The following is a 13,108-nucleotide window of genomic DNA, read 5'->3' as shown; positions in this document are numbered from 1 at the left end:
CATCGGTAGAATGTCCGCCATCTAACGGTAAAGATTCGATTATCAAACTTTGCTTCGGCAAAATTGTTTGACAATACAGGTAATTTCTTAACGGTCGCAGGTAAAACCAACTGTTGATAAAGCCGGAAGTAGCACCATTTTGCGGTGGATATTGTGTAACAGACCAACTCATCACCTCAGCGTACCTTTTTCAAAATTTTTTTGATATCAAATTGTAACCAAATGATACGCCTTCAGTCCACTCAACGGTGCTTGAGAATTCCTTTCAATGTTAGGCAATGCTATAAATACCGCTGAATCTCATATTCGCTCAGAAAATATTTCCAGGCCAAGAAGAAGTCAGGTACAGTCCCCAGCATTAGATTCAATGAAGTATCGGATTAACTGGTATCTGACATCCACCTGCTTTATCCGAATCGTGCCATGCTTGGTGTTGTTGTATGATTTCATTAAATCGCTCAAAATGTCAATCCGCTTGTGCGATCCTCGGTGAGCAAACCGCTTGCACATTTTATTTTTCAACGTTTGATTGAAGGGCTCGCATCTTGACGAGTTTAAATTGCTGGATGTCGAATACATGTTGATATTGCGCTGCTTCATGAGTGCCTTGAATTCGCTGTTGTAAAATTCTTTGCTCTGATCGACGTGTAGATGCTTTGGTTTGCGGTTCTGCGCCAGCACAGATTTTATGGCAGCCGTCACATCTTTTCCACTCTTGGACTTTATCGGCACCACCCACGCGTACTTGGAAAATATATCGATGATTCGGAGTGGATATTTGTACTCTTTAATGTGCGAGCTGTGTGCAGTCATTTAAATGAGATTCACTTGCCAGGTCTCATCAAGTCCACGTACATCTATGAACCGGCGTGGATAATTGCGTCGAATTAGTCTGTGAAGTTCAGCCACTATCGTCATTTGCATTGTTCCTCGGTCTTTGCTCTCCAATTTTCCAAATCTTTTTCCAAACACTTTTAATCCTCAAACAAAACTGATTCTTTGCTGGTTTATTCCAGTACCGTTATTCTAGTACTAAGCCTCCGAATGAGCTCCAATAATGTGATTACGTTGTCGTGAACTACTTCTGTTACGCGTACGCACCGGTTTGAGCATCTCATCGATTCTCATTACGCGCTCTTGATACTCTTCTTCTGAACTATCGAGAACTTGGGGGGAGGGAGGGGGGCAGCATCGTTGGGCTGCTGAGGATCGGCTATGTTATACAATCATTTATTGTTCAAATCGTACTGATTGTCAAGAGTGATTTTAAATCCAATGCCTGGAAGTCCACGAATAAATTTTTCACCCCCTCCGGGGTCTAACTGTCGCCCAAATATATCTATGTTCATCGCCAGGTGGTCACTGAATACAAACTGTACCTTGACTGCAAGAACAAGTCAGCACCCCTGGGTTGAAGAAGCAACAATTTAAATGAATTGACGATGTATGAGATGCTTCAAACACAGGTATAGTGAATTCATGTTTATTGTAATATTGAACTGTTTTGGGATTAATATAGTCTTATTTTTGAATGGATTTTTCATACTATTCCTACCCACTTATTTCGTCGTATATATGTATTAAACAGAAAGAAAAAATGTAGCGACATAAAGAAATCGATTTACAGTACAAAATATAAGTTACCTAAAAATATCAAAAATTCGTGACATTGAAAAATTCATAACTCTTTTTACAGAACTAATCCGCTAACGAAACTTGTGCGAAGAGTTAGTATATTTAAAGAACTATTCGAGAAAAAATTGGTGAAAGAAAAAAAAAATATGCGATTCCCGAAAATCGGGGTAGAATTTTTTCGAATTATTCTACATTACGTTGAATAACTGGCGATTTTTTGTCGATCTTCCTAAACTTGTCTTTTTCTGAAAGAAGATAAAAGTACGTACATTTTGAAAAAATAATCACTCAAGTTAATTCGTTCAACAGGTATAGCACTTTAAAAAAAACAGTAAATTTACGGAATCTGTAAGAACGAGTTTTTGACAAAGAATGGTAATAGCCGAGCAGAGAGATGAAATTTTTTTAGAGCAAAATTACCAAATACGGGTCCCCTTAAATTACCCAAAGAATCATATTAATTATTTACAAGTCGTTTAAATTTTTCGTCCCGATCTTGCTGGGTGGTTTGAAATGGAACCAGCCTAGTATGGATGAAAAAGCTGTAGCTTCTCTTTCTTCAACCGGTAACGTCACATCAATTGTCTTCTTGTAGAGTTAAGCGAAATAGCTCCAGATCGAAAAAATCTCAAGAGGGAACGGCTCTGGCTGAACACCGAGTTCGGGAACGATTTTGGGGATTGCAAATGTGACAGACAGCCACAGCTTAAAAACCCCTGGTCTGACGGCAATTGCTGCATTCGAATTATTACAGGAACTTCAGTTTTTAAAGTAAATGAGAAACGTATCTCTTGTCTTAACAATCCGAGTGTACGACTAGATGTTAAAAGAAGCGCTGTCTTAACATACCCGCGTCCTTGACCAGGAGTTCTGGAATGAAAATCTGAGTCCCGCAAATTGCAGCGCTTGACCATAAAATCCCAAGTTTGGCATGACGTAGCTCTGGTCGAGAGATCCGAATCTCAGACAAATGCAGCTTCGACTTAAAAAACCCGAGTCTACAAAATCAATTCAGCTATTCAAAAATGGGTGTTTAGAATCGGCAAAATCGGATCAGACTCTCACCTGATGCAAAGAAGCTGCAATCTAATTATGAATTTACCTTTTCAGCTTAATTATAGCGGTAAAGCACTCACGAAAATGCTCGATCTTTCATATAACTCCGTATAAGCTACAAGAGCTCTCCCCGAAAATCGTACACATTTCAATATATGTACAATATATGTGACCACATAGTAAGCAGAGCTACCCGAATTTAACAGCCTACCTGGGGCACTCTACTAGTGCCCCGAGAATTGCCAATCTAAATAAACCAGGTTCAACTGTCATCTGATAGATATTTCCGCAGCAGATGCTGAGAAGAAGGTTGTTATTGTTATAAGTGATGCAATCCGTCGAAGGAATCGGTATAGAGGGTGCAATGAACGATAGCAACGTTGATGTACTGCTCCATGTGGTATTGTGACGTTAAGTTGCGTTAAGAATCTTCAATTACCGTCAGGCAGTTATCAAATAAAATGTTGAATTATCATAAATATTTTCACAAATAGTTGTATGATGACAAACTCACGGATTCTCATGAAATTGAAGATTTTCGGTTAGGCACAGATGCAATTTCCCCATCATAGCTTAACTAATTTACATTTAAACTATGAAATATAAATTACCTTAGCATGAACAAATCTTTATTAATTTCCCACATATCTCGGAAAGGTTCCCACGTTTTGAGATACAATTCCATTTGCGAAAAATTGTGATCAACCTCTGAAAAAATATAAATTATATTCTTCGATGTATATGTTCAATATTGGTCAATGCGAGAAATAATAATAATTACCATTAATTAATAATTGTTGAAGTTTTTGGCATTCCTCTTCTTCCGTGTAGAGTTTCCAGAAAGGCACAACTACATGTGAAACCTTAAACTTATGCGTAATTCTTGGTATAATCTTCAACGCGTTCAATAAATTTGGCAGTACATGTCCAATCAGTGCTGCAACTTCGGAGAATTCTGGTACGAAATCTATCTGTGTGTATTAAGAATAAAACAATCGTTTATGATGTATAAATGTTTCTCAATCCAATTTCGATGCTGGATGATTTTACGCGAAATGCCTAAAGGGGCTATAGAAAACGGTGAGACATCACAATAAACGATCAAGACACAAAGAGCTATAGCTATTAGTAGGATCAGCGACTTTACGACAGATCCACTGCAACTTCTAAACATCTTTCAATAAAGCTCCGTAATTCATGAACTACGTCTCTCAATGAGCACTCTATTTCTTTGTTGTTATAGATTTATTTTGAACAGTATGGCAATAGTATACATTATACCGATGATTGGCGTAATGCGAAGATAAAGTTGTCTTGAATTTATTTGAGTACGAGATATAATTTGAGTTTATTAAGAAGAAATTTAATGATGAAAAAAAATCATCTACATGTAAAACTGTGCGATAACGTTATCAATGTTTAGCATAAGATGGGAATCCTGAGCAGCTCAGTTTAAATATTTGTGCAATTCTATGATTAGTTTTATCATCAATCGTACAGTAATTATCAACCGAAGTCGTGTGCTGTAGATGGTCTGTATCATCTTACGAGATAAATAGGTATTCTGGAATACATACTTTATTGTTAATCAGGTCTGCTTTTAGTAATATCAGCGGAGATGGTGCGGTGGTTCCATCGCCGTGCAATGCTTCATATAGAACTTTTAACGAGTTTTTAATGCATAATCTGAAGGCTTCTTCCAGTAGAAGATCAAATTTGTACAGATAGCTTGTCCATTGGTTTTTGATCTAAATATAAAGAAAGAAAATTTCATAATAAAGGAGTATTTGCTGGTTTTCGGTCCAGAGTATGCAAATTTAGAACAATTAGAAATTTTGTCGAGGTCGATTTCAGTTCATTGTGGCAAACACCATTGCCGATTGGTGTTATGCCCGGTCACCGTTCGCAAAAGTGTAGTAAGTGTTAACCCTAATGTATTTTCACGTGAAGAGGTCTCTGCAGTTACAGTGTGATACAATAATTAGTATAAAAAATATCAACATTGCTAGTTCAATGAATATGATGACAATGATTCTCAGCATTTGATAGAAAATCCTCTAACACTGGTGGATAGGATTTTGAGTCTGTACGGCATACGTGTGGATTTTGTAATTTTGACATTTATACAGGGTTCAATGCAGTTCAGGCTGGTGAATAAAGGAATCGTTTACAATGCAAATTTTTTTCTGTTTCACGAGTTTAAAGTTTCTGCAATGTATGTAGAAGATTCTGCTGATGAGTCCTGAGTAATCGTGAAATTTTCTACATCAGAAAATCCGAACATATCTCGTTTGATCCATGTTCTTTCTGTTACGGAATTAAACAGTATTAGAAGATACAAGTCTTCCGTACAATTATTCAAGTAGCTTATAAATAGAGAAATTTGAACTGCTATACATTCGTAGTTACATGTTTTTTATAAGAGATGGCCACATCAAGAGGTTTCAGAAATCTTCAAATAGGAATCCAGGGTAAGATCAAAAAGGTCGAAGCAGTGAGTTCCGAATTAATCGATATTGCGGTGATAAAGTAGAATGATACTGTCTTGAATTCTCATGATAAGCTTTATTTATTTTATAAATAGGCTTTGTGAGGTCGATGAACACAAATGCGACATAGAAATTTTGAAGTGAAAGATTCTGGTCAAATGTGGTGTTTGACTTCGTAGAAGTCACTTGGTAAGAATCCAAGAGCAACTGTCATTCCAGCCAGAAGGGGAAGTCAAACTATGCGTTCATAAAAAATTTGTACTTCACTCGAGTTTCTTGGGCTAATGATGTTCATGAGAATAAATCTGACAAAGTGACCATCACGGCTGATGATCAAGAAAATCGGCAAGTCTTATCCTGGAAATTATGACAGGTCTGTCTGTTATGATAAATGAATATCAAAGAAACTCGTTGGCAGCATACGAGCCAGCGACCCTGGCCGTGATGCTGTGTTCGAGAAGTCAAACCATTGGCAACGTCACCAGTATACACGGTGTTCCAGTAATATCATAGTTTGAGAGTTTATACGGGTTGCCAAGACAGCAAATTTTTGTTGAGTAGCCCACAGTCTGCGCGACCCTATTTCAGAATTTTTACAGATCGGAAAAGAGGTTGCAAATAAACGCATGGTGGTAGACACGTAATACAGTACTATCTCGTTATAAGAAAATTTTAGAGCGGTTAGGGGAATGCCATTCGAAGAAATTTGCTGCTGGAGCGTTCCCCTACCACCTGGTCAGGAGAGCTCGGGAATCGCACGTGTGGAGTGTGTCCATAATCACCACTCATTGTTACAAAATAATTACAGTGATGACTTCATATACATACAAAGAACAGACTACATATTGACGTGCTTTTTACTTCACCCGGGGGAAAGCGGGCTCGGCACAGAGGCTCGTTTACAGAAATGGTGGTCTCCAACACGGCAGTAAAGAGATGGAATATTGTTTAACGGCACTGCAAGGACGGGTGTTGGGCGCCAGGCTCGAGAGAGCCATAAGAGATTATACTCCTACCAGATTCAAAAACCTCGACTATAGTAACCGTTCGCCGACTCGAACGGCAAACCAAATTCACAACTGCTAAATTCAAAGGCAAAATCTATAACAAGGGCAGGCAAGCAAAACCAGCCGACTAGCTAGCGGTGAGGGGAACGTGAGCGCGGAGTTGAGATAGTATAGATGACAATCAACTCATTGTCGATGTAATTACCAGCATTTATTAAAAGGAAAAGCCGTTACGGCAAGGCAGAAGGCACAAAATTAAAATATTCACACGGCAAGCGGTCTTATCGGTGGCGGCACGCTTCGATACAATTCAAACAAAAATAAAACATAAGATCGCAACAAAATTGAATAATCAAATATAACACGGCAAAATCAAGCAATGTAAGCTAGTATCAGTGAGCGGCAAGCGACCTGGTTAAGCGAATAGTAAGCAAAATAAATTCGTTTACAGTTCCATATCTCATAAAATTACAGATTCATAGCAAAGCAAATTCGTTAACAATTCCAGGGCTCATATCAATATAAAACAATTCGAAAACAAATTCGCTAGCAGTTCGACGTTTCACACAAGTACAAGATAATCCTCTTTCGCTTGACGATAATATATCAGAACGGTCGCCTGTCGCTGCTTAACGGCGGTAATTACGATCGGCAGCAACGGCACGGGCGCACAAACCCACTCGCAGATTCGCTCTCTCTCTCTCGCACTCAAGTATTCGGTACGCGGCCGGGAATCGGCACGGTACCCGGTTCTATTACAATTTACTCGTTATATTTAAGCGGCAGAAAATCACCGAATGAACAACCAGAGTATCTTAAACTAATAATAAATCAAGGCAGCAAATACGATCAAGAATAGAAATAACAGAAAAGCTTGGCTACCACGAGGCTCGCAGGCTTTCACACTCAAAATGGCCGAGCGAAACCGGCCGGCAACCTGTTGCGACGGAAAATGGCCTGAGGCCGGTAATAAGCTATAGCCAGCGATATTCGGCGTAACGTCAGCCTACCTTTTGCGAAGAGGAGCTCCGGTTCGGCAGTTAAGTGATGGACAATCGTCTCTGGACTGAACAATCGGCACAAGGGAAACAAAGAAAAGCACTTGAAATGGTACAACTCTACGATATACGACTATTGGACTGATCCGTTACGCAGTACAAGGGAGAGTGAGGTGGCCGCCCGCTTGTGCTGAACGCGGTCGGCTGATGGCGCTACGGGGGGGGGGGGGGGGGGGGGGGTTGATAGGAGAATTTTAGAGTAAGACCGATGAGAGCCTAGGCGCCCGGTCTGTTCGCCGCGCTGTGCCGCGGGTTGCGAGGGTGGTCGGCTCGAAGGTGGTCTTTTCGGCATCGGAGTACCCAGGGGGAGGCTGAGTCCGGTGGTTTTTGGTTCCGGGTGGCAAAGCCGGGCTTATTGGGGACTCCGGTGGAGGAAACTCGACCCCTGGGCGGAAGCAGCGAGATGTCTTTGGCGGCATCGATGATCACGCAAGCAACAGCGCGGCTACTGGGTCCGGGGCTTCGAACTCCACGCCGGTCATCCAGTCGTCCCTCCGGTTTGCCGCGACGGCAGCGCAGGGTGGTTGGTGAACGGCGTCGACAGCGGCGGCGGCAGTGGCGGTTACCTCAGAGAATAGTGCGGGGGACAACAAAAAGCATTAGCAATAATACAAAATTTTGAAGCTAACTCTGGTTGTTCGTTGGTGCGGCACGGCAGGACTCTCCTCTGCTCCCGAGGAGCAATTCACGCGGCCGCCTGGAAGTGGAGCTGCGGGTCGGTGACGGGCTGGTAGTCCCGCCACGTCACAATATATAGAGTGGGAAAAGCTATAAAACTCGGTAAATCGGAAAATAACAGGAAATTTTTATTATCGTCAACCCACAGTCCAGTGGCCCTTTGTTTATCGCAATTATGATACGAATCAATTGTTATCCGTTATTGAACTCCCTTTTTTGTCATTAAAATTATGCTACCTAACTCAGAGGCGTAACCTCCCTTTCATTGCGCCATATAGAAGAGAATCGAGGTCGTAAAAGTCATTGGTTTACAATAAGGGTCTCACCCACTCGAAGTACCCGGTCACGCCGCATGATCTTCGACGGCGAGTCGTGCGTGTAAAGAGCCGAGAAAAATGGAAGACAGAGTGTGTGACGAGGCGTTTTTCTCAGCTCTTGCCGAGGCATGAGCCCCGTGATACGGACAAGTTGTTGGGAAATGCCATGTGGACCAATAGTCCGTTGGGGGATACGAGGGACAAGCCAGGCGTCGGGTGGTGTGGTCTCGGTGTCTTCCGGTGGAAGAGACAACCGGAGAACCGTACACGTATACCGAAGGGCCAAACCAGGCGTCTTGCATGCGATATCGACCTCTCCCTGTCAGGGAGACGGTCGGGGGACCATATACTGGGACAATCTCTCGAAACTGTACAGGAACTGCGCATGCGCGAGATTGAATCCGCCGTCCGTGCAGTCTGGCCACCTCGAATTTCAACTGTTAACCTTTGTTTTTTTCGGCTATATAGTTCATACACGTTTTTGAGGTTAGTCTTAAATAATTGAGGTAGTGACTCGCAAAGGCTTGGGAAGCATTTGTCATTGCGCCGGGAAGTTGATTCTTCAAAGAACGGTCGGAATTTAATGCTAATGCTCTTTTACAATTCGTCTTAATCGAGTGAAACAAGAAATCTGTTTAAATGTTTGGTGCTTGAAAGAAACAAAGCAGGTAAGTAGGGACAATTTATTCAATCATTTTTACTACCTCATACATTAAGAATAAAAATGAAATTTTTTTCTTTCAACAGAAAATACAGTCAAAATAATTGCATCTCTGCTATTCGCTGATATCTGCTCCTCCTATTCAATTCATGACACATGCAAACATCATCGCCTCTTTGGTTGGTTGTTGGAAGAAGTTGTCGGTCTCACAGTTTCTTTTAATTTTAAATCGCGTGCAACATATATTCTAAATAACTTTGTCACTCTCTGGTAATTTCAGGAGGTAACATTAGATTTGATGATTCTTGAAAATGAAAGGCATCAAACCGATTGTTCAAGAAATTGGAATATCCTACCGTTAGTAACACAACTGTGAATCTCTTTTTCTTGAATTTAGTTCAACAAAATTCCCCACAGTTAATAGTTAAGGTATTCGTTCTAACCAATAAATTGTTGTTACTACTACAGAAAATTACCCAATAATTATCCGAGTTCATTTTTTGAATTTTCAACAATGTTCGATTAAATAAATGAAGGGAAACTAATACTAAAATCAAAATATTTGATTTACTGGAACAATTTCTGAATTTCGTGTTGGTGTAGTTCGAAACAAAGACAATCTAATCCGGAGAGTAAAACTCAGGAACATTCTGTGAACCAAGTTGAAAATCGACATTTTCAAAATGTACCTCAGTATCATAATTACCTTTTAGGATAACCATGTTTTAGAGAAATGTTCAGAACAATAATATGAAGATATTATTTTATCAAATTCAAGATTCTAGCCCTTGTTCCTTTGAAACAGATGAATACCTAATTTTGAACGAAGTTGATGAAAACATTTTCTCAAATAATCTCCTACTTGCTGTTACTTAGGAACAATAGACTCAAACCTGAATCCAATAAAATATCTTCTTCATAGTGCTCGGAACATCATCCGACAACATGAATATTCGGAAGGAATGAACCTAGAAGGTGGGCGGAGGATTATCGTACATTTTCAAATAACATAAGAAAGCGTTAGTTATCAATAAAATAATAAAATTGATACTATCGTGAACTTATATTGCGTCCGACACGTAATTTTTTGAATTGTATCATTTTCACACGGGTGTATCAGGTAGTAGATGGCGCGAAAATTTGTGTCATTCAAAAATTTTACGAAAATTTAATGGCTCCTAATTTAATCGGTCAATAAATGTGCATAAATGAAAGTTAACATCGAAAGGGATACCTCGGATGACTTCGACTTTAAAAACACTGGAGTTTGGAACGACCGCTATCCAATCCTCATTAATTCTGTGGATCTCCGATTCAACAAAGCGGTAAGCCGACTCCCATGTAGCCCGTTGAATTACAAATTTCTAAATTTCTAAATTATTGGGACAGTTTACTTTTATCCCTTTATTGTTGTTACTTTTTACAATAATTTAGGCACTTTAAACGGTGTTTGGCTTTCAAACGGCAAACGGGTAAGTATATGGTCACTTTTTGACCACTTTACGGACTTTACATTTTTTTCTAATGTTACGTTTAGGACCGACAATATTGCCGGCTGGGGTGACCACGAGATAATTGTTATTACCGTCTTCTACCACGTCGACGACTACCCCCTTGGCAAAGGGGGAGTTGCCGACCTGGTAGAAGATTTTTTCATTTATAGAATAGGCAGTAACCCAAGCAGGTCTTGAGTTCTGCGAGATATCTCTTCACTGGCGCCTATCGCGCCTGCCACGGCGGCTGCCGCTGGGCCCTGCTTTAACACCTCCCGCCACCTCGTCCTCCACCCCTCCCGCCGCCTCGTTCTCCAAATCCAATACGTGTTGCCGCACGCCAAATTTGATTGTGTCTGTGACACTGAGGACGTGATCCCCTGGCGTAAGTTTGCACTGTCGATATTGGCTGTCCATTACAAAGGTTCCATACTTGGAGTTGGTGTCTTGTACAATTACTGTAGAGCTCGGTTCGTTATTCTGAAGTATAAAATGGTACCGTTAAAAGAATCCGAGGTTGTAGATACAACAAAAGACGAGCCTTGTCAACATGTTTCAAATGTTGATAATACTCATATTGTAATTATGTACGTGACCAAAGTACAACCTTGGAATTAACTTTCGGCCTGACAGTAACGGTGGCATGGGATCTACTGATGGAGAGATCGTCCTTAAGATGAATTTCACCACTTTCCTTGCTGCTAACGATCATCAATTTGTTCGGTTTTAAATAAATAATATCACCTAGAAACATAGTTCATAGCGCATAATTACGTTCTATTGTTTTGTAGGTTATACAACGACGAAAACCAAACCCTATTTCGAAAAGCTAGAAAATTACCTTTAATGCCTTTTAGGTACCACATGTTCTGTTTCTTCTTCCTTCGGCTAGCAAATAAGTATTTCTTACAATTCCTACAACTAAACCTGTAGGTCAACTTCTGTAACGATTTTTCGATAAGAACAGTGTTGGCACAGTGTTGCCAGATAGCTCAATCAACTTCCTTCCAAGTCTGCCAACATTTGCCCCTAAATTCCCCTAAATTGGAAATAAAAATCCCCTAGATTTTCCCTAAGATTTTTTCCTAATAAAATGGCGGATATGGATGGCATTATGAATATATTACACATGTTTTGCGCTGAGCGCAGATGGGAGACAAGGCCAAACAAATGCGGTCGAGGTATTGCCGCATTGATAAATAACAAATTCATAAATTTCTCTAGAATGATATCATTTCTGATCAAAAATCCATTTTAACTAATAAGGCAATGCGTGATTTCACTGATTATAAGATCACAATAAAACCCCCTGAAAAAAAAACCCTGAAGATTCTTTTCCCCTAAATTTTCCCCTAGACGCTTCAAAACTCCCTAAATCTAGGGGGAAAACCCTTGATCTGGCAACACTGCCTAAGTCGCTGAAACCATTATGAAATTCCTTATTTTCAACTTGTGCCACTAGATAACTTTTGTGTTGCGAGTTCCATTTCCAATCTCAGGATGAGATTTCTTCTCTCGAACAGTGTTAATATGGGATGCAGAATTGATTGTAATAAATGGAGATTCACAAACTTTCAGTCTAAGTAAAAGACCATGGTATGAGTGTAAAATTGAATCTGGTTTCAAGCTATGAGAAGTTACCGGATAACTCCCTGATAGAGATTCATAATGAAAAATTTAGCTAGCAAGTAAATCCTACTGTAGACCAAGTGATCATTTGTAACGTGTACTAGTAAGTGAATGCAATCTGTAGACGTTGCTGAAGTTGAACGAGACTGAAGCATGGATGATAGCTGCAACAAGCTAGTCAGATGAAAGCGTCAATTGATATTGACTTCAGACATTTTCTACTGAAGTTATCCAACATTTTTAGATTGAGATTGGTTCAATTTCCCCATCAAAATATATCCCTAGAATCTGATTCAAGACTTGAAACATTATTCAGCGGAATTGAATACCAAGAGAGTGAGAAATAGAATATCAAAACTAAAAAGAATAAAATTTGAAAAATAATGCGGGTCAATAGTACCGCTTGGATTACAATGGTGCACGGAATGATTCCTTGGTAAAATTAATTAATAGCAACTGTTGAAAAACAAACTTATTACTATTAGCTCGATCAATCTAAAATAATCGTATATTCAGAAATCATTATCTGTAGCGTGTCGTGCTCTTCAATTTTGTCTCGACTGATGTTTAGAAGGTGGCGACGACCTGAAGAAATTCCCTTGGGTACCTGTCTGATGAAACAACAGAACAAACAGGTTCGATGGTTGGAATGGCGGTACCAATCGAGAAATCAGGGTCCTTGTCATCAACGGTTGGACCATGAGGTAAGCATGATGTTCCTCCCATTAACCAAACTTGAAACTTTGAGTCTACCAAAAAAGACGAATTTTATCATTGAATACATGTGAAAATATTTTAATATGCAAAGATCACAGAATCAAAAATTTACTTACACGCTTCGATGCCTAACAAATTTAGTCCCACTTCGATGATGGATTGTTTCCTACCTGAAAATATTAGAAGGTATCATGATCAGTTAGGAGCTTCTAATATTTTTGGATACAACTGATTTGCAATAAATTGCATGAAAAATGAACGTTAATGTAACTCATTGCCATGTGACATCAACTGACTCAACGTTCGAGAGTTACAATCACGAATTACCGATCGTTGGATATCGTTTCAGGTGATGCGTTTGTAAGTTC

General features: G+C 39.8%; 1 protein-coding gene across 1 annotated transcript; it reads right to left on the bottom strand.

The window, feature by feature from the left end:
• Positions 1–207: 207 nt before the first annotated feature.
• Positions 208–924, bottom strand: LOC124413865. The gene is made up of 3 exons (XM_046894651.1): positions 829–924; positions 348–744; positions 208–281 (listed from the first exon to the last, which is right to left on the bottom strand). The coding sequence occupies exons 1-3, from the start codon at positions 922–924 to the stop codon at positions 208–210; spliced, it is 567 nt and encodes a 188-aa protein (XP_046750607.1).
• Between the last annotated feature and the right edge of the window lie 12,184 nt (positions 925–13,108).

Source organism: Diprion similis, chromosome 13 (assembly GCF_021155765.1).
Source record: "Diprion similis isolate iyDipSimi1 chromosome 13, iyDipSimi1.1, whole genome shotgun sequence".
Taxonomy (NCBI): Eukaryota; Metazoa; Arthropoda; class Insecta; order Hymenoptera; family Diprionidae; genus Diprion; species Diprion similis.
The sequence above is the reverse complement of the archived record's forward strand: the minus strand, read 5'-3'. Positions and strand labels throughout refer to the sequence as shown.